Here is a 24,173-nt window from a genome sequence, read left to right on the forward strand (position 1 = left end):
GCTATGGCTTTGATGCTTACAGAATGCCAATATTAGGCCATTCCCTTTTTGTCACCTTGGCGAGTTCAGCCCCTCTGCAACTCGGCTCCATTGCCTCATCCGGATACTTTGAGCTACATATCAAGTCTGATGTGGCCCACCCTCAGTGAGCAGCGGCAATCACGTAGGGGTTTCTTTATTTAAAATTTGTAGCTGAAGGCTCGCTCACCTGCAAAAGTGGTGCAGCAGACATTAGATGGAAGGCCCACGCTCCTACCTCTGCCTTAGGGCTCCAAGGCTGGCGGCAGACAGTGAACCTAAATGGATTTGGTTTGCCATGCTCTCGCTTGCCAAGAAAATCCTCGCCTAGCGATTATCCATTAGGGAGGCAGCAGTTGTCAGTATGTCAGCTAAATAGACAAGAGAATGTAAAGTTCAAGTGCTAGTAATATTATCAATTATTTATTAGATGGAAAATTGAAATGCTATATTTTGCAGTACAGTGTCATGTTTTTAGGCTGTAGCACCACAGTGAGTATATTGTAATTACTCTGGAAATGGCTGTAAATGGACAGTGTTTATGAGAATTTTCTGTTAACCATTTATAGTAGCACACAGACTCTGAATCTGCTGCTTGGTGGATATTGCTGGATTTTGACTTTAAATGGTTGACTGATTTGTAATAATTACTTCAGAAACTGTAATGTGAAGTCTTGTTAAACACATACTTGTTTTGTTCTGCCCTGTTTAACACACATTTTTATTGCTGAAACCCTTCAACCCATTTGCAATGATAATGGCTTGGCTTAATCGACCAATGTGCCTGCTAAATGTTTATTTTTTATTTTGGGTGGATTTGTCTCAGATGCTTACATGGAATTATTTTCTGTGAAATGAAAAGCCTTTCTTCCTCTTGGGTATTTTCAACTAGACCCGACTCTATTAGTGTAGGCCTTTGTCCTCAGATCTTTGCTTCACATGTATATTGTAGTGCAAGTTTTGATGCCCTTTTTTATTCAGATTTGAGTTTCTTCTGATGACTTAGATTAACATTTATTCATTTAGCTGATACTGTTCTCCAAAGCAGATGACAGTGCTACCTACAATTATTTACCCATTTATACAGCTTAGTAATTTTACTCGAGCAATTTAGGGTAAGTAGTTGCTAAAGGATAAAATAGCTGGAGGTGGGATTTGAACCAGCAACTTTCTGGTCTAAAGGCAGCAGCTCTAGCCACTGTGCTACCCGTGCATGCAATGCTTTAGACTGCATAACTGCTACAGCTAAATAAAAATGGAACATGTATGCTGTTATATTTAGATCATATGCTCTAGATCATTCATCTTACACTTGCTTATCTGCCAAAGTTATTCATTTAGTCCACTTATTTATCTCTTAATTTGTAGTGCTTGTCTGTATGTATGTGTATATGCATGTTGTATGTATAACTGCTGCAACCAAACAAAATGTCCCTCTGGAATTGATAGTGTAATTGAAATTACACACATACATACACGCGAACACACACACACACAGTCTGAAACCGCTTGTCCCAAGTGGGGTTGCGGTGAACCGGAGTCTAACCTGGCAACACGGCGCAGGGCTGGAGTGGGACATACCCAGGACAGGACGCCATTCCGTCGCAAGGCACCCCAAGCAGTACTCGAACCCCTGATCCACCCAAGAGCAGCAGGACCCGGTCAAACCCGCTGCGCAACCGCGCTCCCCTATTAATTGAAATCAGTTAATTTCAGTTATGCATGTTTCACTTTTTAGAGTTCTGTAAAAGTAACCTGGTAAGTAATACAGCATGATTATCACAACAGCGATCGTGGATCCTATTAAATGTTGAATATGTTTAGATTATGTAGACATTATAAGAGAACTTATGTGAAATGAGATGTAACAGGCAGGAAAATCATATGGCTGCATGAATGAATACAACCTCCACAAGCCATTAAACTCCAGTGACCCTGTAAAGTGCGCTGGTAAACTGAAATGTTGTGAATGAATGTTATTTTTTGCTTCACAAGTCTGTTTGCTGCAATTTCCTCATAAGGCCCAATTGAAAACCTGGATATGAATTTTTGAACCAAGGGAAAGAGTACTGCACAATAGCATACAACTGTTACTCTGTGGGTTAGCTGGTAGCATAGTAGTTAGAACTGCTGCCTTTGAACCCAAGGGTCATAGGTTTGAATTCCACCTTCAGTTATAGTATCCCTGAGTAAGGTATTTACCCTCAATTGCTCCACTAAAGCTATCCAGCTGTATACATTTAGAGCTATTCATTTAGCTGCTTTTCTCCAAAGCGACTTACAATGTTAAGGTTACAGTTATTTACCCATTTATACAGTTGAATAATTCTACTGAAATAATTTAGGGTAAGTACCTTTCTCAAGGGTACTATAAAGGGGTAAATAATTGTAAGCAGCTTAACAGTATAAGTTGCTTTGGAGAAAAGCATCAGCTAAATGAATAAATGTGACCTTAGATGCATTGTAGTGCTTTTGTCCATTTGGTTCCTCTGGAACTGCTGCTTACAATGATACTACTGCTTTTTCTTTAAAATTTTGTTTCTTTGGTTTTTGTGTCAATATGTGAAAATGGATTTATTAAGTGTAGTGAGTCATTTACTGCTTGTGGGAACTGTAAAATGCCAGTTCCATCGCAGGTGGTTTCCCTGTGCTTCTCAGCAGTGCTGTGTGGCTGTTGGACCTTGATTGAGCCCTGTCTGTATGCTAGATATGGGATTGCTGAGGGATTTCACGTAGTTCCTGAGCACAATGCTCTGTACTGCAGTGTTGGTGAGGATCCCACTGGTCCACACCCATGTGTGGACGTGAGAACCAGGGAGGGACTTGGAAGACCCCTGCTCCACCAGGGAGCGAAGCTTGAAAAGTTGTCAGCTCCAGTTGGTTTCTCCTCTTAACTCTTCTAGGTGAAAGTACCTCTTTCCTAGTGGTACACAACATGCTGACAAATGTGAGTCATCAGTCTGCTTTTTATCCTTCACAGTTCAGTGTCTTTTGTTCTTTTCATTTGACAAAATATCTTCTGTCCTCTCAACAGTCATATGCAGTCTTAACATGCTGCTGCAAACTGCAATCATTTGCATGCTGATAAAGCTTGCTGTGTCCAGCTATGACTTTTTACTACAGATTTTTTTTTAATTTATTTTATTTTTTTTTTATTTTAAAAAACCTACCGTGCAGGGAATGCTAATTACACTGAGTTTACTACTTGTCTTTGTGGACTGTCTTATGTAATTTTACGTAGGATCTCTTGTACCCAGTGTCTGGGCAACAGCGTTTCCACCCTGCATAGCCGGCAAGCGGTAGAGTGTACAGTTAACGTCATTCCAGAAAGCTTGCTCATCTAGCAGCGAGCAGCAGGTGGTATTTGAACTTTGGGACAGTATTATGCAAGAAAATAAATTTGCATAAAGCAAGGAAGCCGGTGTTACCGAGCTGCTGGTGTTTGCGCATTTCTTAATTCTTTACTCCCATCTATTTATCTGTTGTGTCTAGTGGGACTGGGATGTGGTTGTGGTCTCACCATGGACTGCTTGGAACTGGCAGGTTAGCATAAGGAATTTGCACTAGCAGGCTTACTGTGGTTACAAATGCTGTTGTGCAGTACTTATAAATTGCAGCTTAGTTTTTTGTTGAGAAAAAAAATATTACAGTTGCAGAGGTGTGTCATTGAGGAATTTGAAATTTGGCATATTGAACTAAATACAGAGAAGTCTCATCTTTAAACTGAATTAAACCTAATAAATAGGCTAAACAGTTTGATAGTCTAAGCCAAAGTACCTCTTGTGTTTTTCTTTTATAGCATCTAAAGTGGTTTCATTTGAGTGCCCATTCTTTTATTTCAATCAGTGAAGCACCAGATATGCTTAAACATTCTTTTTGTTTCTCTTCACTGGTATGAAGGATTTTTTTATCAGATTGGAAAATCAGTAAAAGGCATTTTGTACGCGTGTCTTCTGCATCCCAGTGTAGAGTTAAATGTCTTGACAGATCCCATAGCAACAAGTCCCGGCAAAGTCACGTTCCAACACAGCCTGTCGGACGCAGCGGCAATAATTAGACAATAACTCACTCCTTACTTACAGGTGTTATCTTCAGTTTTCACAACCACTCTCCTGAGACTGATACTACTACTACAGAAAAACTATAGACCTAAGCTACAGAGAAAACTTCTTTCCAGGGCATAGCTTTCATTGTCTTATATTATTATTCTTAATGAGCATTTTTTATGTTAAAATTAGTTTTTGAAGCCTTTTTCACTTCCACTTCGGCAATATACAGTAGCTATACTCTTACCACAGTGTGTGAGGTTTCATGGTTGTGGCTGAGGGACACGTGCAGGGCACTCACCGTGGAGGTGCACCTGCTAAATTCTGTGAGAAAGGTTTATTGACAATGCTGCATGTAGTCTCTTCACTGGCCACTTCCTGAACCTTGCCCCTCAAAATAGAATGTATGCACTGCACGTTGTTGCTGTCTTGGGAAGGAATACCGTGTACAATGAGGAGATTAACATGACTACCTTAAATCGACTATTTCCAAGGGCAAGCCCTTCCAATATGTATTGAGGATAAACGTGTGATTTCAGCAATTATTTAGCACAGATCCACTGCTTAATCAGTTACAGTACCCCTTTTTGGTTTAGAACCTCACAGCTAAGACCTGTAAAACATTCCTAATGACATTGCACCCTGCAATTAAAACAGTAAGTAATTACAGCATGTGGAGTGGCTTGACCAGTAATCACTGTGCCTTTAATAATAGAAATAACATATCCATCTTTCTTCGGTGGGCTCACCACCTGCCGGAGAAACCGTAAGGGGCCGGTGCATTGTGATTTGGGCGGTGGTCGGGGCCGAGTGCCCGGCCGACCCAAACCTCGGGCGCCAACTCTGGTTTTTGGGACTTGGAATGTCACCTCACTGGCGGGGAAGGAGCCTGAGCTGGTGCGGGAAGTTGAGAGATACCGTCTAGATATAGTTGGGCTCACTTCCACTCACAGCTTGGGTTCTGGAACCACTCTACTCGATCGAGGGTGGACTCTCCACTATTCTGGCGTTGCCCAAGGTGAGAGGCGGCGGGCTGGTGTGGGCTTATTAATAGCCCCCCAGTTCAGCCGCCATGTGTTGGAGTCTACCCCGGTGAATGAGAGGGTCATCTCCCTACGCCTTCGGGTCAGGGAACGGTCTCTCACTGTCGTTTGTGCTTATGCGCCTAGCGGCAGTGTAGAGTACCCGGCCTTTTTAGAGTCCCTGGGGGGCGTGCTGGAAAGCGCTCCCACTGGGGACTCTGTCGTTCTACTGGGGGACTTTAACGCCCACGTGGGCAGCGACAGTGATACCTGGAGGGGCGTGATTGGGAGGAACGGCCTCCCTGATCTGAACCCGAGCGGTGAGTTGTTATTGGATTTCTGTGCTAGTCGCGGTTTATCCATAACGAACACCATGTTCATGCATAAGGGTGTCCACCAGTGCACTTGGCACCAGGACACCCTAGGTCGGAGGTCGATGATCGACTTTGTAGTCGTTTCTTCTGACCTTCGGCCATATGTTTTGGACACTCGGGTGAAGAGAGGGGCTGAGCTGTCAACTGATCACCACCTGGTGGTGAGTTGGATTCGATGGCGGGGGAAAAAGCTGGACAGACCTGGCAGGCCCAAACGCATAGTGAGGGTCTGTTGGGAACGTTTGGCGGAGGCCCCTGTCAGAGAGGTCTTCAACTCCCACCTCCGACAGAGTTTCAACCAGGTCCCGAGGGAGGTGGGGGACATTGAGTCTGAATGGACTATGTTCCGCTCCTCCATTGTCGGTGCGGCTGTTCGGAGCTGCGGCCATAAGGTCTCCGGTGCCTGTCGCGGCGGCAATCCCCGAACACGGTGGTGGACACCGGAAGTAAGGGATGCCGTCAAGCTGAAGAAGGAGTTCTATCGGGCCTGGCTGGCTCATGGGACTCCTGAAGCAGCTGAGAGGTACCGACGGGCCAAACGGAGCGCGGCTCTGGCAGTCGCCGCGGCAAAAACTCGGGCTTGGGAGGAGTTCGGTGAGGCCATGGAGGAAGACTTTCGGTCGGCCTCAAAGAGATTCTGGCAAACCGTCCGGCGACTCAGAGGGGGGAAGCGGTGTTCCACGAACACTGTTTACAGTGGAAGTGGTGCGCTGCTGACCTCAGCTGAGGATGTTCTCGGGCGGTGGAAGGAGTACTTTGAGGATCTCCTCAATCCCTCCGACACGCCTTCCGTAGAGGAAGCTGAGGCTGGGGACTTGGAGGGGGACTCGTCCATTACCCTGGCTGAAGTTGCTGAGGTAGTCAAAAAACTCCTCGGTGGCAAGGCTCCGGGGGTGGATGAGATCCGCCCCGAGTTTCTCAAGTCTCTGGATGTTGTGGGGCTGTCTTGGCTGACACGCCTCTGCAGCATCGCGTGGAGTTCGGGAACGGTGCCTCTGGACTGGCAGACCGGGGTGGTGGTCCCTCTTTTTAAGAAGGGGGACCGGAGATTGTGTTCCAACTACAGGGGGATCACACTCCTTAGCCTCCCTGGGAAAGTCTATGCCAGGGTACTGGAAAGGAGAATCCGACCGATAGTCGAACCTCGGATTCAGGAGGAGCAATGCGGTTTTCGCCCTGGCCGTGGAACACTGGACCAGCTCTATACCCTCACTAGGGTGTTGGAGGGTTCGTGGGAGTTTGCCCAACCAGTCCATATGTGTTTTGTGGACCTGGAGAAGGCATTCGACCATGTCCCTTGTGGCATCCTGTGGGGGGTGCTTCGGGATTATGGGGTTCGGGGCTCGTTGCTACGGGCTGTTCGTTCCCTGTATGACCGGAGCAGGAGCTTGGTTCGCATTGCCGGCAGTAAGTCAGACCTGTTCCCGGTGCATGTTGGACTCCGCCAGGGCTGCCCTTTGTCACCGATTCTGTTCATTATTTTTATGGACAGAATTTCTAGGCGCAGTCAGGGAACGGAGGGTGTCTGTTTTGGTGGCCGCGAGATCTCGTCTCTGCTTTTTGCGGACGATGTGGTCCTGTTGGCTTCATCAAGTCAAGACTTGCAGCGTGCACTGGGGAGGTTTGCAGCCGTGTGCGAAGCGGCGGGGATGAGAATCAGCACCTCCAAATCCGAGGCCATGGTTCTCAGTCGGAAAAAGGTGGATTGCTCCCTCCGGGTTAGGGGGGAGTTGCTCCCTCAAGTGGAGGAGTTTAAGTATCTTGGGGTCTTGTTCACGAGTGAGGGAAAAATGGAGCGGCAGGTCGACAGACGGATCGGTGCGGCGTCTGCAGTAATGCGGTCATTGTACCGGTCTGTTGTGGTGAAGAGGGAGCTGAGTCGTAAGGCGAAGCTCTCAATTTACCGGTCGATCTACGTTCCTACCCTCACCTATGGTCATGAACTCTGGATCATGACCGAAAGAATGAGATCGCGGATACAAGCGGCAGAAATGAGTTTCCTCCGCAGAGTGGCTGGGCGCACCCTTAGGGATAGGGTGAGGAGCTCAGTCACCCGGGAGGAGCTCGGAGTAGAGCCGCTGCTCCTCCGCATCGAGAGGAGCCAGTTGAGGTGGCTCGGGCATCTGTTCCGGATGCCTCCTGGACGCCTCCCTGGGGAGGTGCTCCGGGCTTGTCCCACTGGGAGGAGGCCTCGGGGCAGACCCAGGACACGTTGGAGAGACTATGTCTCCCGGCTGGCCTGGGAACGCCTTGGGGTTCCCCCAGAGGAACTGGAGGAGGTGTGCGGGGAGAGGGAGGTCTGGAGTACTCTGCTCGGACTGCTGCCCCCGCGACCCGGCCCCGGATAAAAGCGGAGGAAGATGGATGGATGGACATATCCATCTTTACCCTTTTCACATTATGGTAATGTTGAAAGTCTTGGCATATATTTTCTATTTTGTTCCTTATAAGCTCTATTTAAATTAAATTTGTCGTTTCACACGGATAGATGCATAGAGCCGTGTTTGTGTGAAAAAGGTCTGATCTGCTTACTCTGCATTCCTCTGAGGCTGGATGAGGGGGGTTTTTCTCAGTGCTTCACCAACTTTGATCTTGCCAATACCATGGACTGCTGCCCCTTGCGCTCTATTCTTCGCTGTGATGTTCTTTAGAACTGTCTTTGGTCTTCAGAACTAAAAGTGAGAGCACTGGCCTGTTGAAGGATCAACTCTCCAAAGTGTTCATTGTGCCTGTAGGATGACTTGTGATGCAGTGTCTGGGACCAGTCAGACTAGTGTACCTGTCCAAACCAAATACACTGCCATACAAAAAAGTAGAGAATAACATGTCCAGCTGCAGTTGCATATGTAGCTGTAAGAAAAACTGATCTGATGTCCTGTAGGATGTTTCCTAAAGCATGTTGGGGCCTCAAAGACACAGTCATTACAATATTTTAAAGGTTGATTGACCAGAGGAATTACAGTCAATACAGTGTCACGAACAGTATCTTGTAGTAAGTGTTGGCCAACGGGATGAGACAAACAGTGACAAAGCATTTGGTAGTTTGACCTGCAGCACAACTGGAAATTGTGGTTTGAACCTTGTTAAGTGGCTCCGCTCTGCATACAGCAGGCACAGAAATGTGTGCATGCGACTGACTTAAATGAAGCATATCACACAATAACTGTTGTTTGAAGAAAAGCTCTGGAGTGGAACTTTTGGTGCTGAATATGGCATGTTATGGTTTTAAAAATGGGTATGCTTTGGACTTCAAACCATAGCTCTCACGGGGCCTTTAGACAGATGGAACTGTGGTTTAGCGGGGTTCCCTGATGAGGTGGAGTACTGGTGCTTTTGCACAGCAGTCACATGCCCTGAAAGGAGTGACTCTTCCTGAAACCCTTTCCTTTGCATGAATTCACATACACCAGACCACAGTGAGGGGATGCCAGGGCCTTGTGAGGCCTCCATGTATCCCATTGAGCAGCCAGTGAAAGGCTTTTTGCTTGCAGTGCTTGCTGTGCTCTGCTGTGTTGTGTGGCTTTCTTAGAATAAATGAGCCTGCAGGCAGTGGTGTGTGGTAGCCCACTGGAGACCAGGGTATTTTGAGATCTGATTGAGACCCACCATGGTGTGGCCTGCTAATAACCATAAGATCTGTTTCTTGAGCTGGTTTTGTGCCAGCCTGCTGAAGTAGCTCAACTGCGGGGTTGGTAAATACAGTGTATGGGGGATGGTTTCTTTTTTCCATCTCTTATTTTTATCAAATGGCTTCCTCCATTTTTTTTCTCTCCATTTTTTTCTCTCCATTTTCAGGGGCTCAGCACAACAAGTTGCAGTGGAGCCTCTACCACAGGCATCGGTGCCTCTTCATGGTGGTCCCTTCTGCCCACCCACTCAATGGGTTAAAGTGTCACTCTTAGGGCTAGTGTTAAATTTACAGGCTGCTTACACCTTGTCCTTAGAGTCCCTGTGCTCCTTTAACTTTTATATTTATTACATTAAGTAATGTGAGTTCTTTCACAGGCTTGCATAAACCACATTGATATACATATGCATCTGTAAAATTTGAGTGATAGTTGTTTTTTGATAATCTCTCTACAATAGAGATATATGACATGTCTCTAAAGAATGAAAGTAATGAGTTGAATTGGAATATACCAGTAGAAATTCCTTGTGTTCCACAGTACACTTCTTACAGCTGGAAAATATTCTAGCAGATTCAAGAGCCTTTAAGGAAATGCCTGAGTCTGTACTCTTCCATTTGTTTGGTAACAGAGAACATTACCTATGATTTTAGGTATCTACCTTAACTGGCTATAGAAATGTTACTGTTATGATTTTACCTATATTAAAAGAAGAAAAAGATGAGTTTAATTCTGTGTAATTTATGTCACTGGTGTGTCTTATCAAAGACACTCATCTTTTTTCTTCGGAACTGTTCTGTCTACGTCCTGTTATTTTGTTATCCCTAACCACTGGGCTTATTTGTTCTAGATGGAGGCATCTGAGCATCTGATCTTGTTTATTTATCTCTGCAGTCTTGCATAATCAGTTAATTTGTGCAATACGCATCTGAAAGTAAATAATGGGTGTGCCTTACATGTACATGAGAGAAATTGCAAAGCATTTTGGACTAGAAGGCCAGGAATGTTATTTAGTATTTTGAATGTGCAGGCTTGTGTGCGCCCAGTGTTTTTTCTAACAGGACATTACTTTCTCATTGAACAGGGTCATAAATTCCCTCTGTAGGTCAGTGGTGACCATGAGTAATTCTTCCTAAGCAGGTGTACATGTGTACAACTGCATATCAGTTGGCCTGGCAGCCAGTACACTCAGATTTACAGGTCAAGTTCTGAAACTTGATAGGAGCAGCAGGGTTATATTAAATCAGCACTGCTGCGTCTGTTCCAAATTACATACTTCAAGGTGCTTATTAAGTTTTCGTTCAGATACTCTAAGGCCGTATTTAAATGTATTGTAGAGTGAAATGTAGAAACCAATTGGAACACACAAAAGTGATGTACTGTTTTGTAATATACCAATGAATAGTGGGTTAATTTACATGTAGTTTCTGTGATCACAAGAAGGCTGGAGTCTTTATAAATTTGTGTTGGCGTCAACCAAACATTAACTAGAAAGGAAGGTATCTTATTAACGCATCAGTAACAGAAATCCATTGGTAAAAGCAAGATTTACGATGCCTTCAGATAGTATTCAGACCCCTCCACTTTTTCCAGTTAATTCTGTTGTAGGCTTGGTTCAAGCTGGATTGAAATGGTTTTTGTTTGCCCTCAAATGATGTACAATACTTTATAATAATAAAGTGAAAACACATTTGTAGGAATTTTTACAATTTTTAAAAGGAAAAAACTGAAATCTCTGAAGTATTTCCTTATGCTCTTGGTAATGTCCTGCTTTTTACTTAGGAGTGGCTTCCATCTAACTACCATAGAAACCTGATGGACAGAGTGCTGCAGAGTTGGTTGCCCTTCTGGCAGGGACTCGCACATCTGTACACAGGAACTCTTACTGTGGCTGTTGGGTTCTTGATTACCTCATTGACCAGGCCCGTCTCTTCTGAATACTCAATTTTTCCAGACAGCTAGCTCTAGGAAGAGTCTTGGGGGTTTCAAACTTAGTCCATCAAACTGTTGTGGAGGCCACTCTGCACTGTGCTCATGGGAGCCTTCAGTTCATTGCCAGTTTTTCCATACACTTTTCTAGATCTGTCTATAGATGTATATACTTTTCTAGACACTTTAATATTGTATCTAGCATTGTAAATCACCTGGGGTGAATAAGGTGTGTGCTGATAATACTACATATTGTTGAATATGGAGTCGCTTTGGAAAAAAGTGTCTACTACATGAGTAAATATAAGATGATCGAAAGAAATAGGATACATCTTGAGTTCAGTTTCAAGTGACATAGTAAGAAGTCGAAATACTTTTCAGTTTTTTTATTTTTCATAATTTTGCAGAACAATTCAAAACAATTCTATTGCTGGTAAAAATGAATAAATTCAACCAATCTTGAAATAAGTGCAACACAGTAAAAATGTGGGGAAAAAAGTGGAAGTGTCTGAATACTTTCTGAAGGCACTCTATTAGTTTGTTGCTGATTATGACATTTTGTTTATTGCACTTACTTCAGGGCTGGCAATGAACGCACAATTAGATGCTAATTCAAGTGTGATGTGTCATCGCGGCCCATTAGCTCCGAGGTGGAATGTAATAATGTTTATTGGTGAATATTAAAGTGTTCATAAAAGCAACCATCTCCTCTGTAGCAACATGGCACAGTGTCAGCCTAGCTCTCAGCTAGATGTGACTGTAGAGAATTGAGGCTGGTATGAGTGCTAACTGTAAGGTACATGTATGGTAAGCTATGTGTGAGTCACCTCGGCACTCCAGTCAAAAACAAATGCTGGCAAGTGACAAGAAATGGCATAGTGAAGCAAGCTCCTTATTAACCTCATAATCAGAGTTTGATATACTGATCCATCCTTTGTACTGACAGGGAATAACTTAACCCTGAATGGCAGCAGATTGAATCTGCTTTATAAAAAGAATAGAAAATCAATATGAAGCCATATTAACACGTACCACTCTAAGTATTTTAACCAGCTCTTTCCAGGAATCCAGTCTTCATTCAGCAAATTCTAGCAAGATACTAGTACATTATTTATTTGTAGAAAATAGGTTCTTTTGAGGCATTACGCTGGTGCAGAGAGTAGTGCTACTGCCTCACAGCACCTAGGTTGATCAAGCATAGGTTTGTGTCCAGCTCAGTGTGTGTGGAGTTTGCATGTTTTCTCCATGTTTGTGTGGCTGTCTTCTGGTTCTTCCCCTTTCCTCCCACAGTCCACAAATATACAGTTCAGGTGAACTGGTCAGTTTAAGTCGCCCTTAGTATGTGAATAGTTGAGTGAGTGTGTGCATGTGTGGCTGTCCTGTGATGAACTGGCATCCTGCCCAGGATATGCCCTCTCAGCTTTTGATTTCAGGATAGGCTCCAGACCACTGCAGCCCTGACCAGGACAAGCAGTTACGGAAACTGAGCGAGATTCTTATGGACACAGTGAACCTGAGTTGAATTTAGGAATACAGCTGTGCTTTTACTAAATTAACATGATGTGCAGTGATTATCATTTCCGCCTCTTTTATTTGCAAACTCTTGCCAGCTGCAGTATGAGGTATTGAGGACATAAGATTTCCCAGCCTGCACGGTTTCTCCCATGTTTCAGTGATGTTTGTCCTGTCAAAGTTGGTCAGTTTGGATGGCTGCTAATATAGTTATTCAAGATAAGACTTTTAAGCTGGAGATTGTTACAAGCTGCTGTTTCCCCACAGCTTTAGCATTGTAATATAATAACAGAAAACTTTTGCAGGTTGCTAAGCATTCTTCGGAAAGAAGACAAGTGTCCTTGGTGCTGAATATTCTAAGATGATGATTCATACCAGTGATGCGCACCCTTAGAATGTTTTTTTTGAACACTTTTGTTTCAGCATTGTTTTAGAGTATTCAGCAGTGTTAGCTATGCTATCATGTCATTTCTTTTCTTTGGGGATGTAATGTTTCATTGAACTGTAGCTGAGGCAATGGCAACATTTTCCTATTGGGAATCCTTCCTTTTGTGTACAGTAGCGAGTTCGGGAGGTTCTGACATTTAAAAAAAGCTGACTATGTAATTATTCATAAGATGCCAGCATAAGTATGCAGTGATCTGTGTCTCCTTCAACTGTCAGATAACTGGCAGGGTGGAAACTAGGCTTTGTTCCTTGGACATAGCCATGTTTCGGCCAGCTGCTGCAGTTTAGGATGGTTTTGTGTCACTTTTCAGCATGTTGTCTTTCTCTTCCTCCTAACAGCACATTAAATATAAAGACATGATGTTCCCCACCTCCTAGCTCCCCAGAGTGGCTACTTGTTTGTCTTACTTAACTGATTTTAGCATCATATTTGTTTTTAAACAATGGTTACATTAAAAAAAAAAAAACAAAATGAAAGTAATAAATGGTTTGTTGTTGATGGCAAGTCTTCATTTTTTCCACTGTAAAAATGGCCATTAGCTTCATTCTGCACACTGCTCTATGACCACTCCCTAATTTTTATCTAGTTTGTTTAGGTTGCTATTCTGTAAGCAAGCTGTACAGAAGGGAGGCAGAAAAAACTACCTTTACCAAGTAATCATGGAATGATTTTGTTGTTCCAAAGAATACTATATTTTATGACAAATAAAAGGAGAGCATTATGTGGAGTTTCAGTTGGAAGATTATTATTCTTAACTTTTAAACAGAATAACTTCGATTGACTGTGCTCTTTGCAAACGTGGGCAGATGTGCTGCATAAGTTTCTTTGTTTGCTTTTTTTAATATTGAGCCTGTGTTTTTAAGCTAGTGAAGAACTACTCACTTGCTTCAGCCATTACATACAATGTTGTTATTAATGTGAATGCTTTTGAATCAAGTGGGAACCACACACGATGACTGTTCCTCTTCTATACCCAGGAAGGAGTGTCTGTCACTGAGATGCATCCACAGGGTCACAGCTTAATCATTAACACGTTTTGCACGTGCTGCTTTGGGAAGCAGTGAAACACTGATACTGAGACAGAGCCAACTCATACCACACACAGCTGTCCCATAAACTTACCAAACAATTCTGGGACCTCAGTTTGGTGCTGTAACAGTGCTGACTGTTAACAGTCGGTCTCTGGAATAAATAACATAAAAGTGACAGTACCATGATTACGTTGTGGATTTTTTTGTTACTGATTTGACATACTAGGCTTGCAAGAGCTGCATTATTTGGAGCTTTGTACATTAAAGTGACTGCTTCCTCTGATTAATTCAAACTTTTGTTTTTCAGTGTTCATTAACTAAGTGGTATGTTGTTAACTTTTCATTTTTGTGCCATGCCAGTAAATTGCAGCTGTGACAGAATTTGGCTTGTGCTTCAGGCCATGAGTGGGATGTTCACATCTTACCTTGTAATGATTCTCTCAGGTATAAACACATTCGTTTTGCTTTGTATGTTTAGCCTTGCACTGCATTCCATGTTTGGTTTTTCGGTTTTACAGAATGGTACAGGGCTTTGTGCATGCTTTCTTTGCCTTATCAGTACATCGCTGTGGGCCTATTGGGAGAATCTGTGTAGGAGGGAGTGCTGTTGAATGTCCTCTTCTAAGGAAAGGATATGCTTCTCTCTCTCTCTCTCTCACACATACAGACATACACACAAGCTATGTGAAGAATACCTACTGTGAGATAATGTGTATTAAAGCCAGTCTTTGTCATTGGTGCACAGATGCTGATTTACAGGTGGATGACACATTAGTGTGGAAAATTCAAAGCGCAGGAATTTCTCCTAAGTTGTACTGAAGGCGGTGTTGTATTGAATAGGGCTGGTGATATAGGAGCATTGTACTTGAGAACTGACTGCATTTCATGCTACATAAAAGTTTAGTATACGCAACACCTCGTGCTTCATTGAAGCTTCTGCCAACAGCAGAAAACAGCAGTTAAACCAGCCGTAACTGCACACTGCTGGGAATGTTATCAGCAATTTTCACTCTTCTTTTTCACTGCTTTTTTTTCCCCCCAAAACATTTCCTTCTAATGATGATATGGGCCTTTCTCTTTTAAGTGTTTGTGGATACATCAAGAGGACATAGAACTGTTTTAAAATTCCTCCTTTGCTTCGACGGACATCTTCAAGAGCAATATGAGCTTCCACCCTGACTGGGCCCCATTCCCACAGTGTCTAGACCCTCTTTGCAGATGTGCCTTTAATCTCCTGATTACTGGGTTCTGAACATAACAGACAAGTGCCTAGGGGACAGGGGTGAACTTCTGCATCCAAGGTTGTTATGACTGCTGTCTGAACCCCACCCTAGGTTCGTGTGGTCAGGGCATCAAGCCTGAACCTTGATCTCCACTCCTTCAGGGTCATGTTGGCAGTTCAACGGATGTTTTGGCTATTTCTGTGTGCATGTTTCCACCATCTTCATATTTCAGCTTTGGTGTGAAAACTGGCATGATTTCTATGTCTTGTGCTGCCTGGGTCTCTGACTGCTGCTTAGAGTTGACACACACTTGTTTTTGTGTCTTTAGTGCAGGCCCTAAGGGAGACAACATATACGAATGGCGATCTACTATACTGGGGCCCCCTGGCTCAGTGTATGAGGGGGGTGTCTTCTTTCTGGACATCACCTTCTCTTCAGACTACCCCTTCAAACCACCAAAGGTAGGTCTGCTGTTCCTCTTCTGAAGCTAGATCCCTGCTGCAGTTAACCTTTGCACATGTTTGTCAGATGCTGGAGGAAGATTGACTGCTCTCTCTTACTTGCCCCAAAGTAAAATGTATAACATGCCGTTCTTGATGTTTTGTGTAAATGTCCATTGTCTTTTTAGTCGATGTGCATGTGTGTTTCATAGTATAATATGGGTCTATGAGACCTGCCATTTCTCTTATTCAAGCTAAAATCTGAGCCAACAAGCCGATTGATTAAATCAGTGCTTGGTGAAACAGGCACTGAGGAATTTAGACAGAATGTAATTAAGCCCTCACAGACGAGGCTCCACGACCCCAATAACAAATGAGGTGAAAATGGATATTGACCCCCTCCCCCCATGGTAGTCCCGGCCAGGCACTACAGAGTTGTCTGCATGTGGCACCCCTCTGAGACCCTGCGTGTGCCGATGGTTTATCTAATGGTGCGGTGGGAGAGGCAAAAGCCAATTAAGAAGAATGCACAGCCAGCAATTGTAATGACGGCCGCATGTGTTTATCGCGTTGACATAAAGTGAAAACGCCGAGCACATCATTCCTGCTTAATTAGAAACCGAAGGGCCTCCACTGTCTGGAGGAACACTTTTCCCTCTGAGCAGCTCTCCTCTTGTTTAAACAGTTAAGTCATCCTTCAATGATATATTTATTCAAACCAGACAAGTAGAATCTAGTAGTTTTTATTAAATGTCAGAGTCAGGCTAATAAAATAATTATTATCCAGGGAGTTGTACTTCATTGTTAATGCTGGGTTCTGCAAGGAAAAGGACACTCAACACTGAAATGTTAAGAGATAGAAATATGAGGTATTAAGAGGTGGTACTGTCACAGTTACATTCATCCTCTATGACATCTTGCTTCAGGATGATGGGTCTGTTGTCCTTCCATTACTTCTATGTATTGCTAAGAAACCTTCAGCTTGATTTAGTAAAATGTGTTTGTGTGTTGGGTAAGTTACTGAAATTTATTTCTGGCTAAATAATTTGAAAGCAGTCGAATATATTCAGTTAATAGTACTGAAAACAAGAAACATGTTTACTTGTTAATGCTTTTCAGTCAGACACATTTTAGAAATTTAACGCCCGACATTAAAATGAGACAGAAAACACAAGATAAGTTTTGAAAAACTTGTATGTATAAACTGGATGGAACCTCTAATTAATGTGGATTTTATTAATTTCCCTGTTACATGCTATATATTTAATATTAAGAATGAAATAAAATGTCAGTAAAGATAATCCAAATAAATTTACACTTGGATGTGGTGTATGGGGCCAGTTATGTGTTTGTGTATATGTGGGAATGTGTAGTGTCTAAATTCAGTTGTTATTGTACTCATCCAAGATTATTATTGGAATAATGTTTTCAGATAAAATGTACAAAGTGCAGGTGTTTTTTGTTTAGACTGGCTTTTTTTTTTTTTTTATTATTTAAATTTAGTATTTTGTTTAACATAAAGAGTACACTGCCAGCATATTTTACCACTTCCTTTTTTAACCCCTAAGTGGTGATTATATTACCATAGCTGATTGCATCATTAACTGATTTTGCAATCGCTTGAGTCACATCTCGTTTGCAGTACGTCACATCACAATACATCACAATATCTGATGCAGTGGGGATGAACAGTGTAATAATAACTGAAAAAAAGAAACGTGTCTAGTGAGCCTGGCAGCTGTGTCGTGAACATTTTCAACAGTTTTAATGGAAAAACTTGGCGGTATTCTTCAAAACATTCTGCTCATGTTTCAAAGGGTAAGTGTAATCGGATTAGTAATTTTTTAAGCATAACATGAGCTGATTACGGTTACTTATTTTTTCTATTCTGATTATTCAACTTTAATACTTGTATTCTGTTACTGCCCAACCCAGCATGTCTATGGATTTGTGTGTGTGTGCACACTTCTGTGTGAGCTCTGGTAACAGGGCTACAGATACAACAGTGGTTAAGCTCATGTGCTCAGATGCTGATTGGTTCAAGTCCCATGGGAAACACTGTTCTAGTAACCTTTAGCTGGTGTTTTAGTTGCGTTGGTGAAGTGTCCAGCTGGGTAAATTAATAAAATTGTAAGTTGTCTAGGATAAAGGCACTTGCAAAATAGTAAGGCGGGGTGCTCTCTGCCACATCTCAGCACAGTCACACAGTCATGCCGTCATTATAATTAAACCATTGCACAGATCAGTTTTTGCTTCGTTACCGAGTTTCCGATTTATGCGGTCACGTGACTGCCGAAACTGACATCTGTTGACCCCTGCTATTAAGATAAAGGTGAGAGACAGGTCCCTGTCCAACTGTGTCTCTGACATGTGACCTGAGTGATCTGTGACCTTTTTTCTTCTGCATGCAGTGCAACTGTGAGTGGTCACTCTCTTCTGCTCACTGAGGTAGAAGATACTTAATTCAGATATGTTAGACTGCATTAGATAACTCATCACTCATCATTTAGTAAAAAATGGAGGATGTATAGATTTGTTTGTGAAAAGTAAAATTCCCATAATTACTGAGAAAAGAAATCAACATAAAAAGCTGTAGATAATTTCATTTTGAAATGCTTTTTTCTATATCTGAATGTAATGAACAGTGTATCAGTGATGAAAACCTAGTTTCTTTGTGCTATCTCACCAGGGGCTTATTTGCAGTACAGTGGAGGCGTGTGGTTAACAGCACTGCTGCCTGTGGGTTTAGAGTGCTGTAAGAAGTCTGCTCCTTTGGCTCAGCAGGCTGCATAACGCATTTCTAACACACTACTGCCTGCAGGTCACGTTTCGCACCAGGATCTACCACTGCAATATCAACAGCCAGGGGGTCATCTGCCTGGACATCCTGAAGGATAACTGGAGCCCTGCCCTCACCATCTCCAAGGTCCTGCTGTCCATCTGCTCCCTCCTGACAGACTGCAATCCTGGTAAGGATATGGGCTCTTCAGTCTGCCAGCCAATCACCTTAGAAAGAAGTAATGAATGGGAACCAATTACTCATTACAGAGTGATTTGGAGAAATGTGATTGAGGCAGAGGATGATCTAAATTACTTAATCCTACTTAATGTACTTCTATGTATTACAGAACATTAAAGGTTTACTTATCTTGTACTGCTGTGCTGATACCAGGTGGGCTTTATTTGCCTTTGTTTTTAACTACCCACTGTTTCTTTAGCATCAATATGGACTCTCAAGGTAATGCAAGATTTAGTTTGTAGTGAGAGAAATGAATAAATGTAAATGTTCATTGAATATCAGTTGAAGACATGAGCTGTCTTGAGGCTTTCAGAGAAGAGCAGTTGAATTCATGATCTTGGAGTCTTTTTATAAGATACAGTGCATAACATTACAATGACAACACAATGGTTTTAGAGTCTGGTCGCATTGTTTTAAAAAAATATTTTGTTCTTCAGACCGATAAAATCGGCATCAAGTGTGGAGACCTACACTGCTTAAACATTGTGAAACAACAGTTTCTACCTTCCTGTATATTTATATGACAAGAAATTTCAGTAAAAAAACAGGGATTTTTATTCTTGTAATTTGTAATAGTTCCTCACTTTGCTTTAAATGGGTTTTTACAAATCTGTGCATGAATCCTCCACGGAACCCAGTGTGAAGTTAGCTGCATGAAGTGTAAAGCCCTGTGTTTCTGAGGGATCTGTTGCGATCAAGTAGGACCCCTCCCATGCCTTTGTTTTCTGTGTTTCCTGTCCCCCCAGCGGACCCCCTAGTGGGCAGCATAGCCACGCAGTACCTGACCAACAGAGCTGAGCACGACAGGATAGCCCGACAGTGGACGAAGAGATATGCCACATAGACTCCAAGAGCCCCCCCAGCACCCCAACCCCCACCTGGCACCTTGTAAAGCACCAGGAGGCAGCTTTACAGCGTGCAAGAAATCTTTATAGCCTTTACAATACGGACTGTGTATATGTTATACTGATTCTACTCTGTGCTTTTACCCCACCAAGATCTGCAGGAGTGAAGAGCCCACAGGTAAATGCTACCAGAGTAGGACTTTGTAGCTGTAGATTTAGTTATGTTTAAATGCCTACTTGCAAGTCTTGCTTCTTTTTGGGATATAAGAAATGTATTTTGTGATGTAATAAGGAAACTGTTCCTAAAGTCAACCAAATATTATGGTTAATTTTAGCCTAATCCATTATCTGTATGAAGTTAAGAAAGGACAAAAAAGACTAGCTGTAGATCATTAGGAATTATGTCATTTATATGAAACGCAAATCCATTTACAGTTATGTGGTACATGCTGTTGTGAACTCTGTTTTACCTTTGTCAGTTTGTAATGAAGAGATTTCATTGAACCTTTTGTAGTTCAGCGAAGGTGAGCCGCCACTGTAACATCCCCAAACACAATAAACTTGTTCCCCAAGGTGCAAGGTGCACTGTGTACCTGTATCACTCATTGGCTCCATCAGCTGGCCTTTAAAGTCCTGGTCATACGGAAGATACAGAATGGATAATGGCACACTGTTCAGTTCATGTTATTTGCATTGGCCTTTTTTTGTATTGTCTCAAAAAGAATGGCATATTTTTTTCCCAACTTCAAAAACATTGCAAGCACTTTTAAGCATGACTCATTTTTTTCTCCACAGCAAAGCTGTCAACATATAATACACTCTTGTCAGAAATTAGATTTATTGCAGAGTAATGTTATTTTTTTCTATAAATTGTATTTTAATGCCTAAATTCCTAAATGAAAAAAACAGTGCATTCTATGAAAAATTCGTACTGCCACCTGGTGGTGAAGCACATTGGCCCAGAGAGATTAGTTCTATTTTTAGATGCATTGTGTTGTATTGAGAGCAACTTTTTTTTAATTAACTCTTTGACCTCTTGCAACAAGTTAATGTACATTAGAGAGCCGTGTGTCAGTTCACAATGTTGCAACCTCTTGTGTGTCTTCATAGGGGTTTGTATGCCCTTAACCGTGGCACTTTCTGTATGGCCTATGTGAGTGTATGGCTTATGGAAGGAACTGATATATTTGAGACCATTTACAAAGGGTTTAGAATATGTGCAAATACAAGTCTGTTGTGAAGGAGGGAGGTATTTGTCAGACCATTCATCTATCATTAATGTATTCATCCATCAGCATTTCTGCCTACTACAGTACCCTGAAATGTTTATACACCACTGGCATCCACCACTCAGTAAAATCTCACTAGAGCTGTGTGGCTTGCTCTCTTTAGCTTGCTTGAGATGGGGGGGGGGGGGGTTGTTTTTGAGCACTGAGCCTGCAAGGGTCGTCCGGGGGGTTTCACATAGTCAGAGCCTTTTGTCTCTAGAGTGACATGGCCTTGGTATATTAAAATTTGTTGTACACCAATGGATTCCCTTTACGCAACGGAACTAGATTTATGCGCATTTATGAGGATACAACTGGAGACTACCCTTAGTGTGCATCAAGAAAGAGAGTGGTCTGTGAATAGATTCTGAAGTGCTCAATGTAACGAAGTTTTGAGTAATACATTTTTTTAATGTTTGAACCTGTGTATGTCATTCTCCCTAAAGGATCACTGAAAGTTCATGCACACATTGCCTCTTAGAGAGAGGAGCAAAAACCTTGTTCGCTTGGCAGGAGTAACTGTAAATAACACTGATAGTAAGACATCAAGAATGTTTTTTGATGCTTGTGGTAAGATATGTACATGCAAACAAATTGTTTACATGTACAGTACTAGACGAAAGTGTGACGACCTGTGCTCGAACCTAATTGTCTGTTCAAAAGGCATTTGTTTAACAAGTCTGAGCAGTAAATGAGCCGAAACATCTTATCAGCTATTCTACAGCAATTCCCAGAGATGTAGGACACTTGTGGACTAAGTTGCTTTCACTTTTCTGACCAGTTCATCCCTTACTGTTGTTGCCCAACTTGTACAGATGCCCATGAATTTCACTGGTGCTATAATTATATATAATACTTTAGCATTTTCACCACCTTTTCTCCAGATGTAGAGTTACTACTTATCCAATTCTTCTGTCTCCTAAACTAGTGACACCAACACCAAGTGGAGAGCGGTCAATACAAACACACATCTCCTTTGGTGTTCATTCTTTTTGCTCTACTCTAGGTCATGTAACATGCTTGGAGGAGTGGTGTTCGCCTCATTCTACCTTCAACGCTCCTGGCACCCAGCTCAGTGTAGGTGTCACTGTGAGCAACGGGGGGACAGAACTCAAGCCATCTGACCCACCCAAAAGAAGATCTGAATTTCCCAGGCCGCCTCTTAGATGGTCAATGGCACAATGTGATCTTGAGCCACCACAGCTTAATATTGGTTTGTGGTTGGCATGGCTGCACAGCAGGTAATGCTGGTGTCTCAGCTCCTGCGCTGTCAGTCTAGATGAAGGTTTGAATTCAGTTCAGTCTGTTTGGAGTTGACATGGTCTCCCCAAGTTTGTAGGGCTTCCTCCCACAGTCCATTTTCCAGGTGAATGGTTGACTTTGAATTACTCTTAGTATTACTTAGTATATTTGATTTTCCTGTGATATACTGGTGTCTTGTCCAGGGTGTACCCTGCTTCATGCCTTGATCTTCTGTGATAGGCTTTGTACTTCCACGACCCTGCACAGGAAAAGGGGTTTTTCATGAATAATGAATATTGTTACTTTTGAAATGTAACTGTCGTTTGGGACTTGAACCAGCAACTTTCAGGTTATAACTCTGTTTCTACCTGCTATGCTTCCTGTTAACTTGAGTTTTCTAGTTGGTTGTGGTTTTTTTTGTAGCTCAGAGCATCTGTGCTTGGATGCAGGACATCCTGTGTGACAGCAGTTTGAGAACTTGTCTGCAGCAGCTGTGTGTTGTTCAGCCTGGAGTTGCCACAGGAGGGAGACAAGTGACCAAAATATCCTGCACAAGGAATTAGGGATCGTGCCTTGAGCCTGCAGAGTATTCTTACCCTTTCATCTGCATGACGGATTTGCTTAGCAAACAGCCCTATCCCAGTGGCCTACAGAGCTTATGTTTCCCTACATTTATTTCCTGCACTACAGCTGCCAATATGACATTATTTAAGTATGATGATTCAGAGGGTCTCACCCTGAGATTTAAACCATCTTTACACAGGAGGCACTGTCTTGGCTCTTAAAAGTTCTTGACTTAGTTACTTTGAGACTACCATATTAAAAATAAATCTATTGTAATGCAATTAATTTACATGTGGCAGCAACAATCTTCAACCCTGTCAAGTTGCATGTCCTCTGTCAAGGTGATTGTACGTTTTGTTAGTTTAACTTGACAGCTGGTTAATATTTCATATTCAGCTAAGATAGGGAACAACTGTATTGCATGCTAATAATGATGCAGTCAATGGGGTTTTTATATGATGTCTGAATTTATAAGAATGTCCCAGGTTTTGAGGAGTTTACCTTTTGTTGGGCGGCTCTCCTACAGGGTAGTCTCACCTATCCACCTGAATGGTCTCTAGAACGCAACCATTTACAGTAAGTTTTATGTTGTATAATCTAACCTCTGCAGAAATGCAGAACCCTTATATATTTTTTTTTGTGCCCATGTGTGTCAGTACTTGCACAGAGAGAGCACCATTATCCTCCTTTGGTTCCATGTGGAGTTATTGTTAGGATTGGATAGTAAGTCGGTGACTGGAACCCACGGAAGGCTGCATTTCAAAGCTCATAGTAGGAACGTTTGTCTTGAAACCTTGGAGATCACTCAGAACGGAGGTGGAAACAACCTTTATTTTGTGTTCAAGGTCTTGTGAAGGACTCACTGGGAGATGCAATGCAGCAGAAGGTCAGACGTAATGCAATAATGTGTGATGATCTGAGCACGGACACAGTAGCAGGGGCAGCGTCTTGTGGTGAGAGTCCTGCCCACAGAGCAGAACAGGAGATTGCTGGTGCTGGATGAATACCAGGGCAGCGGAATGGCACTTGCTGGAAGTCCCACCAAGCTGCAGTGAGTAATGGCCCTGGTGTGGCTGTGTGACGGGGCCAAAGGCAGCTGCGAACGAGGCGGCTTCCCTACCAGGAGCCCGTAATGCAGCCTTTGATTAATGTTGACAGGGGAACTACTGAGCGATCTGTTATGGTGAAAAATTAGTCTGTGACACGAATTCCCATTCCTTTGGAATGCTGCTGACTCTATGTGCCGTAATGGAGGGGCTCCAAGTTTCCAACTGCTCTCAATCCTCTGGCTTTTGCATGGGTGTTTTTTTTATTGCCTATTTTGTTGCATCTGACATTGCTGACATTGTCAGTAACCCCCCTTCCCCCCCTTCAAATTCCACTCTTTCTTTTGGCAGCTTTTTTACTATTGCAATAAAAGTGCACGCCGGCCAGTATTTGAATAGGAAGATGACGGAATAATGACCACCGCGCTCTGCTACCTGTGCCCTGAAAAGCATGGGTGGAAGCCAAGAGTCTTGGCACACAAATGGGAGGTGAGCGAAGTTAATTCCACACACTGTGCTT

General features: G+C 42.8%; 1 protein-coding gene across 3 annotated transcripts in view; it reads left to right on the forward strand.

Moving 5' to 3' along the window:
• Nucleotides 1-20,116, forward strand: part of ube2e3 (ubiquitin-conjugating enzyme E2E 3 (UBC4/5 homolog, yeast)) — a 29,018-nt gene extending 8,902 nt beyond the window's left edge. For all 3 annotated transcript variants that reach the window (XM_029247460.1, XM_029247461.1, XM_029247459.1), the window contains exons 4-6: nucleotides 15,558-15,690; nucleotides 18,491-18,638; nucleotides 19,435-20,116. In XM_029247460.1, coding sequence (XP_029103293.1) covers nucleotides 15,558-15,690; nucleotides 18,491-18,638; nucleotides 19,435-19,532 — 379 coding nt within the window. In that variant the 3' untranslated portion in view covers nucleotides 19,533-20,116. The remainder of the gene's footprint in view (nucleotides 1-15,557; nucleotides 15,691-18,490; nucleotides 18,639-19,434) is intronic.
• Nucleotides 20,117-24,173: the final 4,057 nt, after the last annotated feature.

The sequence above is a fragment of the Scleropages formosus genome, chromosome 21 (genome assembly GCF_900964775.1).
Source record: "Scleropages formosus chromosome 21, fSclFor1.1, whole genome shotgun sequence".
Lineage (NCBI taxonomy): Eukaryota > Metazoa > Chordata > Actinopteri > Osteoglossiformes > Osteoglossidae > Scleropages > Scleropages formosus.